At 34.2% G+C, this 24,245-nt stretch overlaps 3 protein-coding genes across 3 annotated transcripts; 1 reads left to right on the top strand and 2 right to left on the bottom strand.

Moving 5' to 3' along the window:
* Positions 1 to 9,542: 9,542 nt before the first annotated feature.
* On the bottom strand, positions 9,543 to 10,784 carry LOC133329979 (putative gustatory receptor 94a). Its single transcript, XM_061538437.1, has 3 exons — positions 9,987 to 10,784; positions 9,697 to 9,855; positions 9,543 to 9,626 (listed from the first exon to the last, which is right to left on the bottom strand). Exons 1-3 carry the CDS (start codon positions 10,782 to 10,784, stop codon positions 9,552 to 9,554), a joined length of 1,032 nt encoding a protein of 343 aa, XP_061394421.1. The 3' UTR covers positions 9,543 to 9,551.
* A 418-nt stretch (positions 10,785 to 11,202) lies between these two features.
* LOC133329978 (putative gustatory receptor 94a) lies at positions 11,203 to 12,260 on the bottom strand. Its single transcript, XM_061538436.1, has 2 exons — positions 11,295 to 12,260; positions 11,203 to 11,211 (listed from the first exon to the last, which is right to left on the bottom strand). Exons 1-2 carry the CDS (start codon positions 12,258 to 12,260, stop codon positions 11,203 to 11,205), a joined length of 975 nt encoding a protein of 324 aa, XP_061394420.1.
* Positions 12,261 to 15,718: 3,458 nt separating this feature from the next.
* LOC133329977 (cellular tumor antigen p53) lies at positions 15,719 to 20,665 on the top strand. The gene is made up of 7 exons (XM_061538435.1): positions 15,719 to 15,771; positions 15,878 to 15,925; positions 16,009 to 16,282; positions 17,801 to 18,044; positions 18,118 to 18,227; positions 18,306 to 18,647; positions 20,637 to 20,665. The coding sequence occupies exons 1-7, from the start codon at positions 15,742 to 15,744 to the stop codon at positions 20,663 to 20,665; spliced, it is 1,077 nt and encodes a 358-aa protein (XP_061394419.1). The 5' UTR covers positions 15,719 to 15,741.
* Positions 20,666 to 24,245: the final 3,580 nt, after the last annotated feature.

Below are 24,245 nucleotides of genomic sequence, written 5' to 3'. Positions count from 1 at the left end.
TAGTTGGTCTCGTATTTAAAAAATTTGGTAATAAGCCAATAGAAAAGAATTCCGTTGCGTTTGAAAATATATCCACAATAAAATCCTTTTAAAATTCGCATTATCCAATACAATCTAAATAATCTTAATAGCAATATGCAAATGCGAAAGTTTTCGCTTTATTATGTTTTTATCTGGTTTTATCCTTTTTTCTTTTTGATTGTGTTTTTGTAATCAGGAGATTCCAAGTTATACAAAATGTCGTATTTTTTTATTTCCTCGATCAAGTTTTCTTCCATTTTAATATTAATTCGTTAAAAATCGTCCACAATCTTTGAAATTATTTGTTTTTTTTTTTAATAAATTTCAATTGAAATGTTGGTAGCACAGCTGATTTTTACCTAAAATCTGGCAACTCAATTGAGAACAAGAGAGAAATTTTGAGTATAACGCTGAGCAAAAATGAATGAATCTATTCTAGCGTCAAGCCGCTAGACGCGAACGTCAACCAATAAGAAACACACGGCAAACGACCGTCGCTGACTCTAGATTCCCTGGTCGTGGTCTTATTGAAATATATTCTAAACGTCCAAATGGAGAACCATTTTTTTTAAAGAAAATTTAGCTCCATACTTAATTTAGTAATATTTATTTCCTTCTGTACTCGTGAAGTACTTATTTCCAAAACTAATTTCACGGTTCGAGCTCTATCGGTTCACCAAAATCGAAATTTTACCAAATTCAGTACACATAATAAAAATTTCCGAATTTGCATGATTGCAGTTCATCCAAATTTATAACCATTTAGTACATAAGCACAAATTTCCAAACACTTCCAACAATTCCCAACCTAATATTTTTTTTCGAAAGATAGGTTTTTGGTTTTAAAGTCCGGCGAATTTGGTGTGATACATAAATTTGCCTTGACTGATCACTTTTTGCATTGGAATATCTTATTTCCTTTGTGGATTTGTGGCTCTGATATGACATTCTCCAATGATCGCAGTTGGCACATTATGGACAATTCGCCGAATTCGCTTGAAGTCTACCAAGCTAAAAAAGTAAAAAAAAATTTTTTTCAAAGATTTTTATTAAATCTGACTTCAAGGCAAAAAAAAAGAAAAGTATTCAATGAATACTCCATAAATCACAATATCCAAACTATACAGTACACAATTATCATTCAGGTTTGTGTCAATGCTATGTCAGCAACACTTATATTCTTCAATGATCGCAGATCGAAACTGCAATTTAGAATTTTGGATGCCTTATTTAAAATTTCAAATGAAATAATCGTATCGATTTGGCGAGTTTTAATAGCTATAATTTTGTGGCAAATTAGTCATTTAATAATCAAATTCGCTGTAAGATCGATAAAACGGTAACCAGATTACCTACAAGGTAGAAGTGCCTTGAAAATATCATTGTTTGATAATACCGATTTCCAAAATTTTTTTTTTTGGTTTGTGTCCAAGTCTTTTGGGGTCACCTTCACCGTATTATTGCTTCTCTAGAGAATTTATTTTCAGTTGCGGCACGGTCGATAGAGTAGACTATTATCGACAGTCCAGCGAGTTCGGCGTCTATCGACCTAGTTTTTAGGTTTATGTCCACGATTTGCTGCAAACATCTATTTTCCCCCCAAAGTGATTTAAGTCGGTCAATTTTGCCGAATTTTGACGCAAAAAAGTCGTCAAATATTTTATAGAACAAACAGCGAATTAAATTTCCATATGCTTAGTAGCCTTGGAAATACACTTCTTGGGACCTCAATGTGCCAAAAAAAAAAAAAAAAAAAGTTTTGTTCGAACGATGTATATCAGTCAAATGTAGGGTCTTTAGTGGACATTATATCGGTCGAACTATATATAGGAGCTACATCTGAACCGAGTTCATTCAAACTTGACACAGGTTCCTATATACAAAATTCTTTTGGATGTGTAAAAATATCGTGCTGGTGGGACAGATCGACGTTTTTCTGTAAGAAATTTACGGTCTATCAGCTAGAGATGCATAGCAGAACTTTCCGGCCGTCAGTCCTGGTTTGGCCACCGTTTGAGGTGCTTCACCGATTTTCACGAAACTTTACACACATCATTCTAGGCTCAATTTAATGCACTATGCAAAATTTCGTGCAAATCGAACGATATATAAGGACATTGGTACACCATTTACATTAAATCGGACGAAAATATATATGGGAGCTATATCTAAATCTGAACCGATTTTCACAAAACTTTACATACATCATTCTAGACTTAGTTCAGTAAGCTATACCAAATTTCGTGCAAGTCGAAAGATATATAGGGGCGTTGGTGCACCATTTACTGAAAATCGTACTAAAATATATATGGGACCTATATATAAAACAAAACCGATTTTCTCGAAACTTAACATACATCATTCTAGTCTTAGTCTAATCTAGTCTTTAGTACGCTATGCCATTTACCTAAAATCGGACAAAAATATATATGGGAGCTATATCTAAATTTGAACCGATTTTCACAAAACTTAACACTCATCATTCTAGACTCAGTACAGTACGCTATGCCAAATTTCGTGCAAATCGAAGGATATAAAGGGACTTTGGTGCACAATTTTCTGAAAATCGGAATAAAATATATATATGGGATATATATCTAATCTGAACCGATTTTCTCAAAACTTAACACACATCATTCTAGATTTAATTGAGTGCTATTTCAAATTTGTTGAAAATCAGAAGATATTTGAGGACTTTGGTACATAATTTAAATAAAATCGAATGAAAATATATATGGGAGCTAAATGTAAATCTGAAACGATTTTCCCGAAACATACTACTCAACATTCTAGACTCAATTCCTTACGTTATGCCAAATATCGTGCAAATCGAAGGATATAAAGGGACTTTGGTGCACAATTTACCTTAAATCGGATGAAAATATATATTGGAGCTGAACCGATTTTTCCTAATTTCAATAGGGTTCGTCCTTGGGCCAAATAGATGAGCTGTGCCAAATTTCATCCAATTCGGATTCTAAATGCGACCTGTAGTTTATTTAATATTTAACATGGACAGACAGACGGGCGGATGGACGGACAGCATAAATCGACTCAGAAAGTGATTCTATGCATATTCTCAAAAGGAACCATGGTTCTATCTCGTTTCCTTTTGCCTGTTACAAACATATGCATCACTGTGTATAAAAATTGGAATCTGTATGAGACTACCTTGCATAATTATGCCATGGTTCAATATAAGAAGAAATTATTTTTTAAAATTTACTAGACAATCAACCTGTTGTTAATTGAGATATTTTAAATTATTGAAAATTTCGGACTTACGCCATCTATTAATAAAATTATTTATTTCAAATTAATTTTTCCGTTATTTTTCTCCTAAATACAACGCTGCATTACAAATACACTTGTCATCCACTGAACATGTGTTTGTTTAAAACCGAATTCCACCAGCGGCTGGGGGGAATCAAACCAACCATCCAACATTCTCAAGTCAGTACACATCAACAATTTCTGCCGGTCGGGTGTTGAGTGTCTATCCGTTTTCGTTGTTGTCTTTGTTGTGCAGGTTTTTTGAAAAATTGAATAATTGGTGTATAAAAAGTGCCATCGATTGTAAAAATATTAATTGTAACTTACAAAAAATTAATAATTTTAACCAAAGTGCCATGTCCTTTTAGTGAGTGGTTGTTGGTGCATGTTTAATTCTGCTCAATTCAGTTAATTGGGCAAATTCTTGTTTACGGCTAAACGAACAACGGTTAAAGTGCAGTGCTTGCGAATCAATGTACCAGATATTGGATGGTGGGTCCTTTTAGGAAGCAATGGTGTTTATTTTTAATAAAATAAATAATTAATAAAATTGCATTCAACAGGTAAAGTTTTTGTTGTTGATTTGCGAATTTCATCACAATCCACAACCTGCTCGAAGAACTTAGCAGGACAACCAGAGGCCAAACAACTCCAACCACAACATAAATATCAATTTGGCTTAGTTAAAGTCTTGCTCAAGGGCAGCGGGTATAGGAAAGAGAAAAACGGCTGCAAATCTTTTGGTGTGGAGCAGGCTTTCAATCGTGGAAGGCGTAGGATAGCAAGATGATGTTGCAACTGGGGGATGAAGAAATGATCAACACCGCCGCCACACATCAAGCATATCAGGGTAGTGGTGGCGGTGGCGGTAATATGTGCCATCATTACCAGCAACAACAACCCGAAACTGCCAGTTCCTTGGAAGAAATAGTCCAGCATTTAATGAGGTATGTAGTCCATATTTTGCTGGTGTTGTTATACATAAACCAATTTCCGAAAAATGCTGTACATTTTTATCTTTTTTAATTGTGTTGCCAATTCCCATTTTTTTCCAGCTTCGAAGATTTACTCTCTCAGCAGCATCATGGCCAGGGTGAAAGCACGCTACCTCCTATAGAAACGGTTCTACCTCAACCTTCTCATCATCAGCCATACGATATTATATCTACCATAACACCACCACCTTCCATACCTTCTCCTTCGACGATTCAGATGAACCCCCAAAATCCGATTGCCATGACAAACACAACACAACATCAAACGCAGCCACAACCACCACAGCAATTGCAACTGCAACATCTAACCCAACAACATAATCACAACATAATTGGTGGCAACACGAACATATCGTCCACAGCATACGATTATCAGCTGTCGAGTGCGAATTATAGGTTGTGAGTAGTAGAGAATTGTTTTGATGTTTTGTTTTCATTTTCCACTTTTGTTTTGCTTTTGTTATTCGTTCGTATTATTTTGGTTTAATCATTCATAAGTTTTTTCAGGGACTTGTTCTGGGGTAGAGTTGTATTTTTTGGTAGTTGAAGAATGATGGGGGAAGATGTGTGGAAAATAAAATGGACAAAAATTGAATTTATACCATCAATCGTGATTTTTTGAAAAATATTTTTTTTTATTTTTTTTTCAAGCCTGAGGCGCGGATTTTTTAAAATAATTTTTCAATTTTCGAGCTTGCAATCGGCGTGGTTTTTTTAATAATATATTTTAAAAATATTTTTTCAAGTAATACCAAAGGCGGGGATTTGCAAAGATACGAAAAATTACGTTTGTAGTACCTCGCATCAGATACTTCTCGAACATTTCCAACCTTTTAGCCGCTGTCCGTTATTGGGGTCTCGATACATTCCCCATGGTCGGACATCGTCGCAGATTGCCTCTGAAGTTTATTGTCGGCAAGTGCAGACAAATCACCTGTTGGAGTCAGACTTGAAGTCGGTCGGTCAACAAGGTCTACGCTTCCTTCGTTTAGGCCACAAAAATCCCCCTGTGTAGACTTGGCCAGGATCACCGTTGTGTCCAGCTCACCATCAGTCAGGGTGAGATTTAGTACCAGTTCCTCCGGAAGCGTATCCCCACATTGCTCTTCCGGTACAAGTCTGTCTAACTAGTCGACGAATAACCTACTCTGCTCCTATAACCTATCGCGGATAGCGTCCCGAGTAGGTCGTTCCTTACCAGAACTACAGTCCTGTCAGTCAGAGACTTATTTCCCTCAGTCTTGACTTGCTCGTTTGCCAATAAAATGCCCGCTTCGACTACGTTATTCGGGTTTGAAATTGATGCGCTTGTAACAGATAAAGCTGCAGGTGCCAAGGCATCCACACCTAGAACAGCCGGATCGCAATCGCTTGATCTTGATTGCCGCTGGTACTGGGTTATTAACTCCCTGTACCGTAACTTTAAACCTTTTGCTCTTTTTTCCATCGTAGTTTATTAATTCAATGGCACTACCCACATCCTTTTTGGTCCGAAATGCGGTTTCCATGAAGTACAGAGAAAAGTTGACCTAGGTCAGTTTAACCATGCACATCATGGAGACCCCCTTCCCATCCGACACCCGGGAAGACGATTCTAGTTGTAGTCATGAATTTTTAAAAATCAATCCTAATGAGCAATTGTCACAAATTTTAGTTAAAAAATTCGCGTTAGTTAGTTAGCTATAACAACTAAATTAAAAACCTTTATTTAAAAAATAAATAATATTATTTTTAAATAAATTTTAATTATATTAAAAAAGTTCCGGCATTATCAGGTTTTAAAGGATTGTTACTGTCCAATATATTAGATAATAATTTTGCTTTCATCAGTTTTAAACACATTTTAACTATTTAAATTCACTTTTAATAATTATTTTTTAATATTTCTCTTAATTTATATTTTAAAAATTATCCAAATTTGCCTCCATAATCAACTCTGTCAACAATACCATTCAAATACAACACTTTACTCTCTCTTTCTCTCCCTTTTGTTTTCTTGTTCTCGCTCTCTCCCATGCCAATCCTCCCATCTTTGATTCTGACGGATGGAATTCGAGCTGTTTTGTTTAGCATTCTGTGATTTTTTGATTTGTTTGCATAAATTTTATTGAATTGTAAACGTAATTATTTTCGAAATTATTTCGCGTCTAATTTGGATTTTTAAAGCGGATCCTGAAGAAGTGAAACAAAATGCGTAAAAAGAATAATCGCAAAACAAACGACAATATTGTGGAGTAAGTTGTTAGTGTAGTGCAACAGTTGATGAAAGAACGCCGAAACATTTATGGTATTGTTATCTTTGAAACATAATTTCTCGGAATTTGAATTTCAGCAAACAACACCTCCGTAGGGTACATAGAGGTCCATTGTTTTGGTTATTCCAAAAATATTCATGCTTTGGATGTAGGTTGGCTTCGAGTGAAACTTCAAAGTTTGTGTTGTGTCCTCTTAAGAGATGTCTAAAGGTACAAACGAAGTTTTATATCAGAAGAATAGCATTCACACAGATTCAGAAGCCCAGGCAGTAGATCAGTAAAGTAATAATACTTTAATCAGATACCACAGAGGATAAACAGCTGCCTTGATAGACTCGAGTTGTATTAACACAGCTAAGACATGGCTGGTGCAATCGGTTTTAATTCCTACTGTGCACGAATTGGTGGCACGATACATAACACATACTTAGCATGTGGACCACACGAAATGTTGCACCCTTTCAACTGACCAGCTATATCTACTCCCTTTCGTATTTGACCAACTAAAATGCGATTCTGAATTTAAAATATCGCGCATCACACCACCATTGAAATGTTGGAGATTTTTAACAAATTTTTCTAAACCTAAGAGGGAGTAGTCGCACAACCTTACAATGGAAGACGTGTCGTAAATGAATTCATTCGAATACCTTTTATTTTGATGTTGATAGTTCCTACATATGCATTTCCGAATTACACCCCTTTCAAAAATTTCCAATTCTTTCATTACGGATGGAGATATGGTAAACCAAATTGGATAGGCCTAATACTTACTTTAAACAGAAGTAATTTCGTTTTAATACTTAGATATTTGTTGTTAAATAATGTTGAAAAAGCTCCTTTCATCTTATTTGCTTTCTTCAAATTATTCCGGGCATGAGAATTAAACTTTAATAATTTGTTAAAATGGGTATCATTTTAAAACGTTTTAAGTTCTAATTATAAACATGTTATTTTCTTATCGTGGAAGATATCGGTATCCAAAGACGCTATATGAATTCTTAAATAAATAAAAAACCATACTGAGGGTGAGGGTGGCCGGCCATCGGCTGCGCAATTATGACTTTCTCCTATGGATATATTTTGTTTCAAACGCCGGTTGTCAAGTCGAAATGTTGACAAATCAAAATACCGCTTCATTTCATACACACTCGAGGCACTCACCGGCGCCACATACCTAGACAACAGGGACGTACGCAGGGATTGAGTTGTTTTCATTTTGATTACATTTTTTTTAATTTTTCTAAAATTGAAAAAAAATGTGTTTTTTGTAAAGTGCGGAAAGGGCAATCACCAAGTCCCAAAATTATTTCTGTCGCACCCTGTTACAAATTGGATTGATCCTTCTGAGTGCTTTACCGCCCACAAAAAAAGGAATACCACAAATATGCGATAACGAGGACTCAGGACTTTATATCGAGACATAAAGATGTTTCGAAACGTATAAAACATGTTGCGGACAAACGTCATATATTAGGTTGGAAAAAAATAAATCCATTATTTGTATATGAACTATAGGACCTTATTTAACATGCTTCGGAATGTCCGATTTCGTTCCGATTTTAAAGGTAACTTCATAATGCCTATATATATTTTTTTTTATCATTAAAGAAATTTTGCAATGCAAGAAAAATATGATAATCGCTTGGTGCCAAGTCCGGACTGTATGGCGGAAGCTTTAAAACTTCCCCACCAAGCTCTCCCACCGCTCTTTGACCATGATCGTTTACGCACAGGGTTATTGGTACCAAATTGTCTGTAAATTGGTCTATTTACTAAAAACTATGAATATTGACTTAATTTTTAGGTAAGGCCTCATATAACGTCATCTCAATATACTGCATTTTAAATATATGGTGACGTTTCCAACGGAAAAAAAATATTTTAGCTTTTCACTCAGTAAATACAGGAATTTTCTTCATAAAAAATGTAATAAAATTATTTTTTAACTTTTAATAATTCCCGTTTTTTTATTTCTAGTTCCCACAATAATTTAAACCAATCGGCGGATGCCACTGGTGATGCTATGCCAAACGTTAGTTACAATTCAGCTGATGATGCACCAACAGTTTATGTTTCGGATGCCTCCACTGTGGACATTGACGAAAATGAAAATTTGTAAGTAAAATTCAACGAATTTCAAGTACGTTTATTTACAAAAACTATGTATTTGTTTTGTACATTATAGATCTGATGAAAAATTTTCATACTTGGAAAATTTAAATGTAAGTAAAAATATACATCATATCGACGCCTTCGAAGAATAGTATGCTAAGTCTGAAAAGTGAGTTTTTCAGTAGAAGCTCTCAAAGTATGGAAGTTTCTTATATCTTACGTGCAATGCTAAGTACATTTTTGCTTATAACTTTGGTTTGGATTGACCGATGATTACCAAAATTTCAGAGAATTTAGATTAAGGACCGTAGTATCTAAAAACGTAAAGAACTATAAAACATGCTAAGTCGACTTAGCATACTATGGTTCGGAGGCGTCGATATACAAACTAGTTTTCTAATCGTATTTAATGTGTTCATTGCAGTCGGGAAATTTAATGAAATTCAGTCAGGTGAGTGCATATTTGATTGATTTTAAAATAAAATATTAATTACAGAAAATAAAATATTAAATATTACCAGAACAGAAATATATAAAAATATTTTAGGATCATTAGCAGTATGTATATTCAATTTGAACGTTAATATTTTGTATTTAATATGACTTCTTCCATTTGACTTCTTTCCAAAAGATTTCCCATTATACATAGCGTTTTATTATTATGCTCCAGCAAATTTTGTTCATGTCGTTTAAAAACGCAAACGTAACTCAATAATGCTGCAAAATTTATAACACACACAAATATAATTAAGCCAAACGTCAAGATTTCACAATTTTCCAATGTCGAACGTTTCGTGCGATCCGATGTGGTTTCTGAATTTTGAGACTGCGATTCAATATCCATAATACTTTTCAATGTATTCAATTTTACTTATTTACAATTTCAATACAATTATTTCAATGAAAACCGTAATGTCAAATCACTTTGTATGAGAATTAAAAGGAAACTTGTCACAGCCGATAGAACCTGTAATTTACAAGTACAGTATTTAATACTGTGCAAAATTGTAGAACTGTTATTGATTTCGGGTACTTACATCATGCAGCAGTCCAACATTAATCTCCAGCATTCCCATTGGTTGGATTTTGAAATTTTCCACAAAAATTTGTAGCGAAAATCTCTCAACCGATTGGCGAAAACGTATATCACAATTATTCAGCTGTATGCGTTTTAGAATTATTGAGGTTTCTTGGACCTAAGAAAAAATCAAATAATTAACGATTGTTCAAGAAAGGCGTGGATTTTTTAAAAATATTTTTCAAGCTAACAATCTTGCGTGGATTTCTTTAAAATATTTTTTCATATTTATATTATATTTAAACTTACCATTTCCAAACAATCATTAGCCATACTTCCATACAATGCAATATCAGCTATGGCTATTGCCAAAAATACCCCATTTGTCATGGCATCAAAGAGATCGTAACTTTCCTTATTAATCAGCGTATCGGCCAAGGCATTATATTGTTGAAACAATCCGCCAGTTATGGCAAAAAGATTACACAACAACGCTGCCAATATTGCCACAGAATTGATCTCAACATATTTTAAAATATTTTTACAAATTATCGAATATTTTTCCGACAACTCATCCAATTTATCGGCCATATTACAAAATGCTTGCATACGATGAAATGGCTTATGTAATATCATCTGTTTTACATCCTGATAGAGATTTGCATCCTTTTCCACTTTTTCCAAGTAACTATTTAATGCCTGCATATAATGATAGCAGATGACGAGGGCACTGAAAACACAATTTGGCAAGAAATTCGATGCGACCAAGGGAAAGAGATTAATCACAGTATCTTTACGCCTTTGGCGTATTATTAAATTAATTTCAAGTATTATTGGAAACAATAGTGTTTTTACAACAATTTTAACAATAGAAGATTTCACCGCTCTTTGATTTAATTCAAAATAATCCATCAGTTCGAGTAATGGTACTTGACTAACAAACGTTTTTATTTCGTTCGATCGGACCAATTGTAAGATATAGGTTAATATAACAGCCACAATACCTATATAGTAATATAAGATTTCAGCATTTGCCAAATTTATTTTATCATCATTATAGGCAATATAGAGTTGTCGCAGAGATAATGTGGTCACGGCGACCGTCATTACAAAACACCACATCAATAATGGATAACTTATATAGAAACGTTTTTCACGACGCGAATATGCACAGTTCAACAAACCGAAAATATAGGCAATGACAAATAATAATTTGAGAACAAATACGAATTTAGTTTTATCCATTGTCCATGTAGCGTCCATAGGTCCTCGAAGACTAATAGAATTTTATTGGGGATACTACATTAATATAGCAAAATAATTTCGAATAGTTAATTGTTTATTAATTGCTGTGAAGTATATTTCAATTTGGGTTTCAATTAAATGTTCCTAATCTGCTGATAACAAAACAATGTAATTGAATATTAGTGGCATGTGATATGTCTCTCTATTATTTTAGAGTAGATTGTAAGCTTGAAAAAAATATATTTTTAAAAAATACACGCCTATAAAAAATCCACACCTATTACTCAGGCTTGAGAAAATGTATTTAAAAAATCAATGTTTTGAATCATTTATGTTTTATTAAATTAAAAATTTTGTATATTTTTTACTCACCCTTCCAATACAATCATTGACCGCCATATTTAGCAGGGCAATCTCCGAAAATGATATTGCCAAAAAGACACCATTTGTCATGGCATCGAACATATCGTAGGGCTCCTCATTTATCATGGTATCGGCAATGGCATAATATTGTTGGAAACAACCCGCCGTAATTCCAAAAAGATTACTCAGTAAAGAGAAGACTAATGGCATCGCAAGCAAATCCACATAGGCCAAGGTATAGGAACAAATCGCATTATATTTTTCACATAATTCATCCAATTTTTCCGATAAATCGCAGAAGATTTGCATTCGCTGAAAATTGCTTAGTATTTTCATTTGCTTTTTATCCTGATATAAATTCGCCTCCTTTTCTATAGTCAGCAAGCGGCTATTTAAAGCCTTCATACCCTCTCGACACAAAACAAATCCGGCAAATAAACAGTTGGGCAAAAAATTGGCAATAACCATGGGATATAAATTATAAAGTGTCCCCACCAGATTTGGCTCCTCTCCACCACCACCATGTAGCTCTCGAATTATCAAATTCACTTCCACAATTATTGGAAATAGAATAATTTTAATAAAAGTCAGCAGGGCCGACTTTTTAACCGACCGTGGATTTATATTAAAATAACACAGACAATCGAACACTGGCACTTGGTTATAGAATTCCAGTAGATCCTTTATTTTTAAAAATTGTGAAAAATAATTCACCATGGAACACACAATACTCAAGTAGTAGTAAATACTGACGGCATTTTTCAAATCCATTTGATCTGTTCGAAATTCTTCATAAAAACGTTTTCCAAACACATACAAACACACGGTGAATATTGTTAAGGACCAAACTATGAGCAATGGACTAATGTAGAATCTTTTGCGACGAAATGAATACATTAGATTCAGTAGACCTACTCCAATGAGCAGAGCGGTCATAAGGGTTAGAAAAAACTTTACAACTTTAACTTCATTCATCTTTTTTTTAAAACAAAAATATTTTAAAATTTTATTTTAGGAAACAAATTAAATGTAGTTGCTTTTAACTTCGAAACTGTTTTTGTTTTGTAAATATCCTGTATTGATTTCATGCGTTGCACGCATGTCCTTTTTGGTGCTGATTCCAACTGTTTATGTGCCATAATTGCGTTATAATTACCCAACATTTTACTATCAGTTGCTGATATCATCCAAAGATGATATCAATAATAAAAGTAAAGGGTGGAAATTGCTTCCAAAGTAATTCGAAGAGGAATCCACAATTGAATTTAGTAGAGACGAGTCACTGGAACTATACGCACGTTTTTTGCGTGATTTCTGTTTTGTCCTGTCAAGATTTTACAGAAGAGTGGATTTTTTAAAAATATTTTATTGCAAGGATTAAAATTTGTTAATAATATTTTTTCAAAGGCTAACAGAAGTGCGGGTTTTAAAGAATATTTTGTCAACGCCTATTAAAGGCGTCGATTTTTTAAAGAATATTTTTCAAACATCAACTAATTGCGAGGATTTTTTTATAAAATAAATGGTCCATTAAAGACAAAGAATATTTTGCATGGTCATTTAATGACCTTGATTTTTTAAGGATATTTTCCAGGCCTATTAATGGTCTGGTTCCTTTTGAGAATATGCATAGAATCACTTTCTGAGTCGATTTATGCATGTCCGTCCGTCTGTTGATGTAATATTGTTAACAAAGTACAGGTTGCATTAATCATCCGATTTGGATGAAATTTGGCACAACTTATTTATTTGGCCCAAGGACGAACCCTATTTGCACGAAATTTGTCATAAAGTTCTGAATTAGGCCTAGAATGAAGTACGAGAAGTTTCGTGAAAATCGGTTCAGATTTAAATATTGTTCTCATATATATTTTCGTCCGATTTATGGTAAATTGTGCGCCAAAGTCCCTAAATATTTTTCAATATGAATTAAATTTGGATTGATGTGTGTTAAGTTTCGTGGAAATCGGTTCATATTTACAAATAGCTCCCATATATATTTTCATCCGATTTAATATAAATGGTGTACCAAAGTCCCTATATACCTTTCGATTTGCACGAAATTTGGCGTAGCGTATTGAATTAAGTCTAGAATGATGTGTGTTAAGTTTCGTGAAAATCTGTTCATATTTAGATATAGCTCCCTATATATTTTCGTCCGATTTAAGGTAAATAGTACAACAAAGTCCCTATATACCTCTCGATTTGCACGAAATTTGGCATAGCGTACAGAATTGAGTCTAGAAAAACGTGAATTAAATTTCGTGAAAATCGGTTCAGATTTAAATATAGCCCCATATGTATTTTCGTCCGATTTAATGAAAATGGTGTACCAAAGACCCTATATATCTTGCGATTTGCACGGAATTTGCACTGTTAAAAATGTAATCTCAATCAGACACCCGTTCGAAATACATATGGAAGCTATAAACTAATAACGTCTCTCAAGTCTCAATTTTATACGTTGTGCAAAATTACGTGTTAATTACGTGTTTTGCTAGTGGCGGGCACGATAACTCAAAAACTAATAACCCAATCGATTCCAAATTTTTACACGTTTTTCTGTGAGTATATAGCTATCGCATGAACTACTAAGATAAAGCCAATCGGTGAAGATCTTCCTTATTTTTGAACTTGGTTTTTGGTAAAAAATCGGCGATTTTCGAAAAATATTTTTTCAAAGGTCCGCCATTTTGCTAATTTTAGAGCGAAGTCATTAATCCTAGTTCATACGAGAACCAGACATGTACTCTTTCTAACACCGTTGGAGTTTTCGGATTCCGATGTTCCAGTGAGGAGTTATCATGCCCGCAATCAAAAAATAAGGGCTTATCTTTAATTACAAAAAACAACAACAAAACAATAACAACAATTTTTTTGTAAATTATTTTTCTTCTCTTTTAAATCTTCAAATATATATGTACAAAGTTGCAAACCTTAACAAGCATTTGTATTGATTTACCAGCCCATTTAAATCTTGAAAATTAACCCTTTGAGCCCCGAATTTTTTCTGCAATCTTAGAACAAATTTCTGTCCACAGATTTAATGGAACTATCCTAAATAGGATATGCACTACATCCTTGCATTCGGGAGATACAGTACATTCTTTCGGAAAAATTAAAGACCAATATCAAGAATACCAAATGCAAAATCTGCTGAAAAATCATTTTAAATTATTCTCTATATTAATTTTTACAACAATCAAAAATAATTCTGATGGCAGAATTCATACAATTTGAATACGAAGCGATTTTAATGATTTGGACTGTATACACAAATTAGTACTGTACACAAATTTAGCCTCTTCTCTATATTGAAAAGCTCATAACATTACCAAAAATTTGAATTTGTAAGATTTTTCTTTTCATATATGTTGTCCATAATCAGGTCTTGACATATGAAATCCAAATTATTTATTTCTACTAGCTGCATATTAAATATAAATATATATTTGTTGCCTGTGGGCAACATTGGGCCACAAAGGGTTAAAATCGAGAATGGGGGGGTTCCCTTAAAACATCACCATTATTAGTTTGTTAGTCCTTCAAAATAATGTCTTTAATAGCTCCGAAGCCCCTGTTTAATACTTCATCAAATATTCCAAAAAAAATCGTACGAGATCGAACAAAAACAAAGTTATCCGGCAACACCGTGTGCAATCATCGAAATCACACATACCGTAAGTGTGTGTGTGTGTGTGTACCTTGTTTTGTCGGTACATGTTTCCATACACATGTTGCAATGTCAACCGACTCTAGTGGTTTGCAACAGGTTGCCATTTTGTATCGCAACATTCCAAATACAAATGTTTCGCAACAAACTTAGTCATCCTCACGACCGTTGAGATTCGAAGAAAATCACAAGACGGTTGTACAGTTGTCCTACTACTCAACAGCGAATGCAGGAAATTCCCGCATAACAACAGGTTGCTCAGCGTTCTGCTTCAGCTGTTTCGAACAAAAGCTCTACAACCGAATCGCAAAATAATGTTTAGCAACACTATTGTCAGTCATTCGTTGTCTCCATTGGGTGCAATGAATTGAATTGATTGGTTGGTGAGGAGACGGAGAAGATGACAAGCGGCTCCTCTTGAGGTTAGATTGTGTTCTTATATCACAAGCAAACTTAAGCATGCCAGTCTGGATACGAATGAATAAGCGTGACGTCACATTGCAAAAAGCAGAAAAAGACGTCGTCGTTATCGTAAACAACAACAACAACTACAAAAAAGTACTTTGCGACCGGTCTTTGTTTTTGTTTTGAATTGTGAAATATTTACACTTCTTATTCATGTGGCAAGACAGACACAACGATCGAACGGCGAACAGCCAAACAAAAAGAGACAGCAGCAGGACAGAGTGAACTTTAAACCAAGTCAGTTAGGCAGACATTCCTCAAGGAATTGTAATGAGAACGCCAAGGCGGCGGCAGCAGATTGTTTTCAACCTTGCAACCATGAAGTTGTTAACTTTTCAAAAATGGAGAGTCTGTGGAGTTTTTAACAAATTGTTACTGCCTCATATACCTTTGATAATTTATATTTATTTATTTTTTTTTTGATTAATTAATATATTTTCGTTTTCTATTTTAGCAATCGGAAATCATGAATTTAATGGAACAAATGGTGGATCCAAAAATGGTAAGTAGAGATTTGATATTCCTTGTTTTTTTGTCAGTATTTTTTTAATTGCATTTATTTTCTTCTTGTTGTCAATTTCTTAGAATTACAATTCCATACCGGTTTGTGAGGAACATGATAACGGTGGCTATGATTTTCGCATTCAGGTTAATACCACCGAAAATACGTCGCGTTATGTTATCTTCTCGCAGGATTCACAGCGTCTGTATGTGAAGCCACATGAAAATGTCACCATCGATTGTTTTTATAAAGTTAAAATGCCCATACAGCCGTTGAATGTTCGCATTACACCGATTTATTCTACCGATACCAGTGATCCCGTGCGTCGATGTCAAAATCATATTAGCAAAGATAATGGTGAGTATAATTATAAAACAATCATATGTATCCTCCACCCACCACAATAGACATTGAAAAATAATCTTTAACAAATCCCTGCATTTTATTGACCTTGATAAAATATTCTTTAAGAAATCCACGTATTTAATAGTCGTTGAGGTCGTCGGAGTTATAAACAGGTTTAATTATTACTTTTATATAAGTTATATGATTAATTAAAGATGTTTCGGATTTTATGTTCATCAAATATATAATATATTAACCCATTTTGTAGGATGACCCAGAGGAGAGGATAGACGGTTCCCACCTTCGGACTTGATCTAGGCTTGGTGAAGATCATAGGTTGTGCAAAGTTTGGTTCAAATCCGACATTCCATTCGCCTAATATTGGACTCATAAATATTAAAAATGTTGACCCTTTGTTCGGGACGTACAAGAAGGGGTGGAGTCCCATCTTCAAACTTGGTTAATACCGTATGTTGTGCAAAATTGTGTTGAAATCGGACATTCCAATTTTCTGATATAGGATTTATAAATATTGTACAATTTTTTGTTAAACTCGGATAGTCAGTTTGCGTTTAATTATAAAATTAATTTTAGCAAAATTTTGACCATTTTGTGAGGGAGGTTCCAGAAATAGTGGACAGATGGGTCTTATCTTCAAACTTGATCTAGGCTTGGTAAAGGTAACAGGTTGTGCAAAGTTTGCTTCAAATCGGAAATTCCATTAGGCTGACAATGGGTTTATAAATATTGAACATTTTGACTCTCTGAGGGGGAGGTAACAGAAGCAGTGGACCAATATGTCCCATCTTCATACTTAATCTAGGCTTGGTAAAGATAATAGGTTGTACAAAGTTTCCTTAAAATCGAATAGACCGTTTGCATGTTATTATAAAATTAATTTTAAGCATAATTTTGACCATTTTGTGGGAGAGGTACCAGAATAAGTAGGCCGATATTCCCCATCTTCGAACTTAAATTAAGTTTGGAAGAAAAATTAAAATGTACAAAGTTTGGATGAAATCGATAATTCCCTTCGAGGTTTATCGTGCGCATCAGCCAGCCAGACAGACGGACGGATGGACATTTGTAAATCGACTCCAAATTTTCTGAAACGGATTTGGTCCAAAGAAAAATTAGCCATAAGGCTGAAGGTATTAAAACACACCCCATTAATAGACCTTTAAAAATATTCTTTAAAAAATCCACGCCTTTAATAAACCTTTAAAAATCCCCGTCTTTAATAGACCTTTAAAAAATCCACGCTTTTAACATACATTGAAAAAATATTCTTTAAAAAATCCACGCTTTTAACATACATTGAAAAAATATTCTTTAAAAATCCACGCCTTTAATAGACCATGAAAAAATAATCTTTAAAAAATTCACGCCTTTAATAGACCTTTAAAAAATAATCTTTAAAAAATCCACGCCTTGAAGAACCCTTAAAAAATCTTTAAAAAATTCACGCCTTTAATAGACCATGAAAAATTATCTTTATCAAATTTAATGGGTTTTGTTTCTTTTTTTCAGAACCCAATGAACTAATCCGCAACAGTTTGTTGCGTTGTGAAAATCTTGGTGCCGTCTATCATGGCAGCGATACGGGTAAAAGTATTCGAGATCGTTATTCCGTTGTGGTCCCGCTAAATGCGGCCGTCAAAGCCGGTGACAATGGCATTCATTTGAAACAACAGCTTATAATACATTTCACATGCAATAATTCTTGTATGAATCGGAAGCCAACGTCAGTGCTATTTTTATTGGAAACAAATAGGTAAGTACATGTTTGATTTCGAATTGTGAAATAGTTTATTCATATTGTTTTTTGTTTCTTTTTATAATTTTAGTGGTGACATTTTGGCTCAACGTCTACTGACAGTGAAAATATCAACATGTCCAAAACGTGATCAAAAATTATATGAAAGGCCATCGGGAAGTAAAAGGAGACCAGTTGGAGGTAAGATTAAAAGATAAAACAGTCATCGGTCCATAATTTATAATTTTAATTGCAATGATTTTTTAATTTATTTTTTAGACCCTGATTTTAGTACAACTGAACGGAAAATACCAAAATATGATGATACTTGTGTTAAAGATGAATTTAGTCGCAGCAGTTATGGTGATCCAAGTGATGATGATACCAATGGTGGTGGTAACAACATGACAAATGGTGCTGATTGTGGTGAAAGTAATGTCGATGTTGTTTTAGATCATAAAACCGGTGAATATAAATTAACACTGAAATATAAAACTCGCCATCAAATGTTAGAAGTGTTGCGGCTACTCTATTCAAATGCCGTAAGCAATGAAGTATTCTATAAGACGGCCGTTAATGGTAAACGGACACGGGATACGGAACATTTAAAACGATGTTACGGTGAGTTGAGATATTTTGTATTTATACCTTTCACCACACCGTGTACAGAGTATAATGTTTTTGTGCATATGTTGGTGGTTACTTTTGAGAATATGCCGTCCTTTGGTCTGTCTCTTGTTAAATTGTAATTGTAAGTACAGGTCGCATTTATGATCCGAATTATATAAGATTTGGCAAGACTACTTATTTGGCCCAAGGACAAGCCCTATTGAAATTAGAGAAAATCGGTGCAGATTTAGTTATAATTATTATTATAAGTCGCAGTGGTTGGCCAATTGAGACAACATTTTGTTACAACAAAAAATATTCTTTTGTTACAACAAAAAATATTCTGTACAACAAAATATCTGAAATTAATTCAAATTCTGTTGAATAAGGTATCAAAAGTCCGAAAAGTATACCAATATTGATACTTTTTGGTAAGGAGATTTGCTGCACAATTGATGCCCCCGGAAAGCTCTCACTGCGGAGGGAATTTAGTTAAAAAAGGCAATGGTGTAGAAGTCCACTGGAGAAAAAACATGAGTCAGATGCAGATGACAAGGAATCAGCAAAGGAAGCATTTCAAGCAATTGTCTTAGGAAAAAAATAATAAAAATTTTGGGTGAAGAGCTCAAGAGTTATTCGAGATTTTCTGTTCCACAAAGTGAACAGTTTTTTTTATTATTTAACAAAAAATGGAAAAGGAGTTAGATTTTTCCATAGAGTCTTTGGAAAAAAAAACTTGATGAGAAGGAGAGAACGAGAATGTACATCGATATACAATCTAGCCGATTATATGTTATTAGCCGATGCGATGACATGAAAATTAATTCCCTAGGATTTCAATAAAGAAAGCCCTAACCGAAATGGAATATTTGAAGGCATAATGTATGGAAATCAGAAAGTTGATTTGAAAAGTTTCAAATGTGGATTTTCTGAAGATATGTTCTTCAAATTAATCGTACGACGGACATATATTATGATGTACGGGAGGAGCTGTATAATAAGCTGGAATCTTCCAATGATATTTCGGTGCCCCCGACAGGCTCTCACAGTGGAGCAAATTTATTTATAAACATCTATGATGGAGACAGTCCACTGGTGCTGGTTAAAGTTCAGTGGTAGGAAGACCACTGGAGGAAACACAGGAAAAAGAACCAGAATTCTACGTAAAGCAGAGACAAGAAGAACACCAGCAGTTTAGCGAGGCAGAATCTATGGACCAGCTTAAGAAAAAGGAAGATGACCGAATGGATCGTAAAAAAAACCGAAACAAGTATTGGATATCCTGAATGAAGATGAAAATGATGATATTTTCGCCATGGATGTGGAAGACAAGGATGAAGTGACGTTTGGGTGAAAATGCAATGCAGTTCACTAATCCGTGATGTTAAATTACATTGTGGTAAATTTAATCACTTCTTCAAATTTAGAAAAACAGAAGAAGAACGCCTATTAGAAGTCGATGATGAAAGCAGTAGATGAAGGTGGAGGAAATTCTAATGGAGGCTCTATAAAAAATGAGCTGCGGCTGTCTGCTTATTTTAGACTTGGAATTACCACCAATTCAGTTGTTGGGACATGTATATAGTGAGATGAAATATGTGACATAGACATTGATGGTCTGTTAAAATAGAAACAAGTTCATAGGTCAAATTTAAATCAATTAGGTTGTAAAAATGGACTGAGATCTTCAATATGCAAGCTATACCAAACCGTGGGCACATATAACATACTTTTCCGCCTTGAGATTTTGTATCCTTATAATGAAATGCCTAATAATAACATCGGTTGGACGTCTATATGGGGACCGAAGATACGAAGATCCTTAACACTTTGAAAATTTTCGAAAAGTTGCGTAGAGTAGATATAAGATAGTCTAGGAGTATTAGCCCCCGGGCCCTATGTCGCTTCAAGTGGCCTCTATATTTCGACCCATACATTTTTTTATTGTTTCATTTTTTATTTAGAACGTTTCTAAAAAAATTTTTTATTTTCCTTTTTCAGAGAAAACACTACGCCTTAAACTGGACTAGCAAAATCTAGCGGTAATTTTCCAGCCAAAAAAATCTTTTTATTTGTATTTTTAAGATATTACTATAAGTTTGTTTTTTTGTTTAAGTATAGAATTGTAATTCACACAACCCCTCACCAAACCATAATATTTACTATTACAATTTCATTGTGTAATGGTAAATTATTAAAAATCATAATTTTATGTTTCATTTCATTATTCTTACTTACTTACTTCATTCCATTTCTTCCATTAAACTTGCAGTTATATCTTCAACAAAAATATTACTGTTTAAGTTTTAAAAATTAAATTTTGTCCAAATTGAAACTAAGTTGTCTATTTTATATTTTGTTTTCTTTCTTATTTAAATGAATTGTTATTTTTTGTACTGTACAAACTATATTTGTGTCAAAATGTTTTCTTCAGTTGCCTTTGAATTGTTCATTAATGTCTTTTGTATAATCTCAAAAAGAGAAAAAGGCGCCTTAACGTATCTACTTATTGATATTTTGTACCTATCAAATTGTAAAAGTAGTTTATGAATTCAAGATTTTTATATATATGAAAAAAAAACCAAAAACAAAACGTTTAATAAAATGTGTGCCTTTTTGTAACAAAAAGGCAAATGACAAAACATCAAATTTTAATTTTCTATTTATTAAAATATAAACTATCTATTATTTAAAAATAAATTTAAAACTGTACATATGTATTATAAAATGCTGATTTCACACATGTTTTTTTAGCATTTAAATATAATATATTTTCACAGTATCTAGTAGTAGGACAATGAACCTCCTATAATGTCATTAAACCTAAAATGTCAACATGTGTTCGGTAATTATAAATACAAACTTGCATTTAAGTTTTCTTAAACCACCACAAATCAAAAGTGTCTAGGAAAAAGTATGTAATTTAGCAACAACCCAGCGCATGCGTGTCTGCTAAATATGAAATATTGCAATCTGCTGCAATGTCTTGTGGTGTATGTTGCACGCGCTACATTGGCAATTGCATAGATAAATCTATGCTAAAAATCTCCAGATGTTTTTTTCACTTTTGCATTTCTGTCTATATTTGTTCAAATTTAGTGTGCGTTTAATTTGCTACATCTGTTGAACATTTGTTTAGTGACACTTAGAGAGGCGTGGTGGAAAAGTTTCAACAACCGAAGCTTTCGCTTTTGGGTATTTTCATTTTATTTCAACTATTCAAATATTATAAAAAAGTGCGTTTAAATTTGATTTTCACACCCTTTACCACAAGGTGGAGATAATAATTGATTTAAAAAAAAGTAAAAAATGTATTTTCTTTAACAAAGACCAATTATCAATAGGCGTGGGTTTTCTGGGGTAGCTACTTTCATCACCTGTTGAAATTGTGAGCTGATATGTCTTGCCAGTTCACCCATAAGAATTATAAAAAAGACCGCTATATTTTACGCGCCTGGCCATGACATTAAAATTCCGCTAGGAGATTTTAATGCAAGAATCGGAAAATTCAGCCTTCTTGAAGAACGAGTAAAACACCAAACCAAAGAGATAAAAAAGAAAACCTGGTGACAGATACAGACAGCATGTTGAGGATCTGGAAGGAGCTTTTTGAAAAGCTTCTGGTATCAAATAGTGGCGGTGAAGAATATACCCCAGAACCAATAAGAGATGACGGTATAGAGAGTATTCACCTAGCCAAGATTAATCGGCTGAAGAACAATACAGCAGCAGGAGCCGATGGGTTACCAGCCGAACTATTCAAGAGATGCTGGTCAGGAGCATGCACCAGCTGATTAGTACAGTTTGGCTAGAGGAATGCATGCCCAATAATTGGAAACTCAGTATGATGTGTGCCATGCACAAAAAAGAAGACAAGACGATATGTGCCAACTATAGAATTAGTATTCTTTCCATCGCATATAAAGTGCTATCCAGTGTGTTGTGTCAATGACATTATTGGTCCATACCAGTGCGGCTTGAGACCTGGCAAATCCGCCATTGACCAGATTTTCACTCTTCCCCCGAAAACCACATCGACACATGCCACCTATTTGCCAACTATAAATCCGCATTCGACAGCCCTATCCGTTCAGAGGTGTTTAAAGCCATGTCTGCGTTCGACATTCCTGCTAAATTAATACGACTATGCAGGATAACATTAAATGGCACAAGGTCAGCAGTTAACGTCGGAAAGGACATATCGGAGCCCTTCAATACCGAACGAGGATTCAGACAAGGTGACAGTTTGTCGTGAGATTTTTTTAACATCCTGCTGGAAAAGGTCATACGAGACGTAAAGGTGAACAGAAATGGCACTCTGTACACCAAACAACACATGTTACTCGTCTACGGCATCGATATAATGGGTCGAACATTACCAGCGGTAACAGCCACCTTTGCACAAATTGAAAAGGACTGATGATGACCAACAGATGCTACTATAGTCTATGTAAGGAGTTTAGAAACAAGGCCACCTCCCGCCAGACCAAACTCACACTTTACAAGACGCTGATACTACCCGTTCTGTTATATGGATCTTGCGGTGTTTGAGAGACAAATTCTCCGAAAGATCTACGTGCCGATTTGCGTCGACGGTAAATATCGGCGTCCAATGTACCACACATCAGTCGTATTGGTGGATAAGGTCACGTTGTGCGAATGAATGAGAATGCCCGACGCGCTTGAAAATCTTTTTTAAGCTTGGCTTATGGAACAACCGTTCGGTAACAAGCCAGCTAAGTAAGCGGATTAAAAAAAAATTATCAATAGGCGTGGATTTAAAAAATATATATTTTTTATTTTTAAATTTGTTGTTGAATATCTCACATCCCAAAAAAGTCCATATAAAAACAAAACATACAAGATCAAGATCCCGTAATACAATTTGTAAACAAAAGCAGATCGCATGCGACGATGTCAGATTAGGGGGAAGCGGGTTATTTTCAAAAACATAATACACATTTAAAATAACAATTGTTTACTACATCGTAATTAACTCTCATATTCCAAACAACAATATAACAACAAAAAACATGCATAAAATAATGAAAAGAATTGTTAAGTCACGAGATCATTTGACAACTTTGTTAAGCGTTTTGGCGGAAGGTGAGTTGTGAACCTTACGTTGTTGTTACTTGCATTTTCTCATCCACTTGGCATCGCGGAAAAAAGTCATCGCATTTTTTTAACTCAAAATTTACAATTTCTCACCTGACAAACTTGAGTGAAATATTTGACTTAGAAATTCGCTCATCAAACCAACCTCTGAGCCTTGGCGTTGGGCAATTGCCAATGGAATTTGAGATGCAAGGCACGTTCGTGAAACATTGTTCAAGAAATTAAAAAAAAATAAAAACTATTTTTTTGTAAAGCACAAATGAAAAGCAAGTTAAAAAGTTAACACACTGAAGACACGGAAGAAGAAGCAGATAAAGAAGAACAAGTCAATGCGTAACTGAAAACTCTCAATAAGGCAACAAGTGTCAGTTTTCAGCCAGCCAGAGTTGTGTGGGTTTCCGGTGATTACGTGTAGCCATCCAGACTACTGTTGGGTTTTATTGAACTCGACTGCCTATTATCAATAAATAGGAAACCCTATAACAAGTGTTT

The sequence above is a fragment of the Musca vetustissima genome, unplaced genomic scaffold, assembly GCF_032173495.1.
Source record: "Musca vetustissima isolate MV318-11 ecotype Yass unplaced genomic scaffold, APGP_CSIRO_Mvet_v1 utg1260, whole genome shotgun sequence".
NCBI lineage: Eukaryota > Metazoa > Arthropoda > Insecta > Diptera > Muscidae > Musca > Musca vetustissima.
This window is presented reverse-complemented; position numbering and strand designations above follow the sequence as displayed.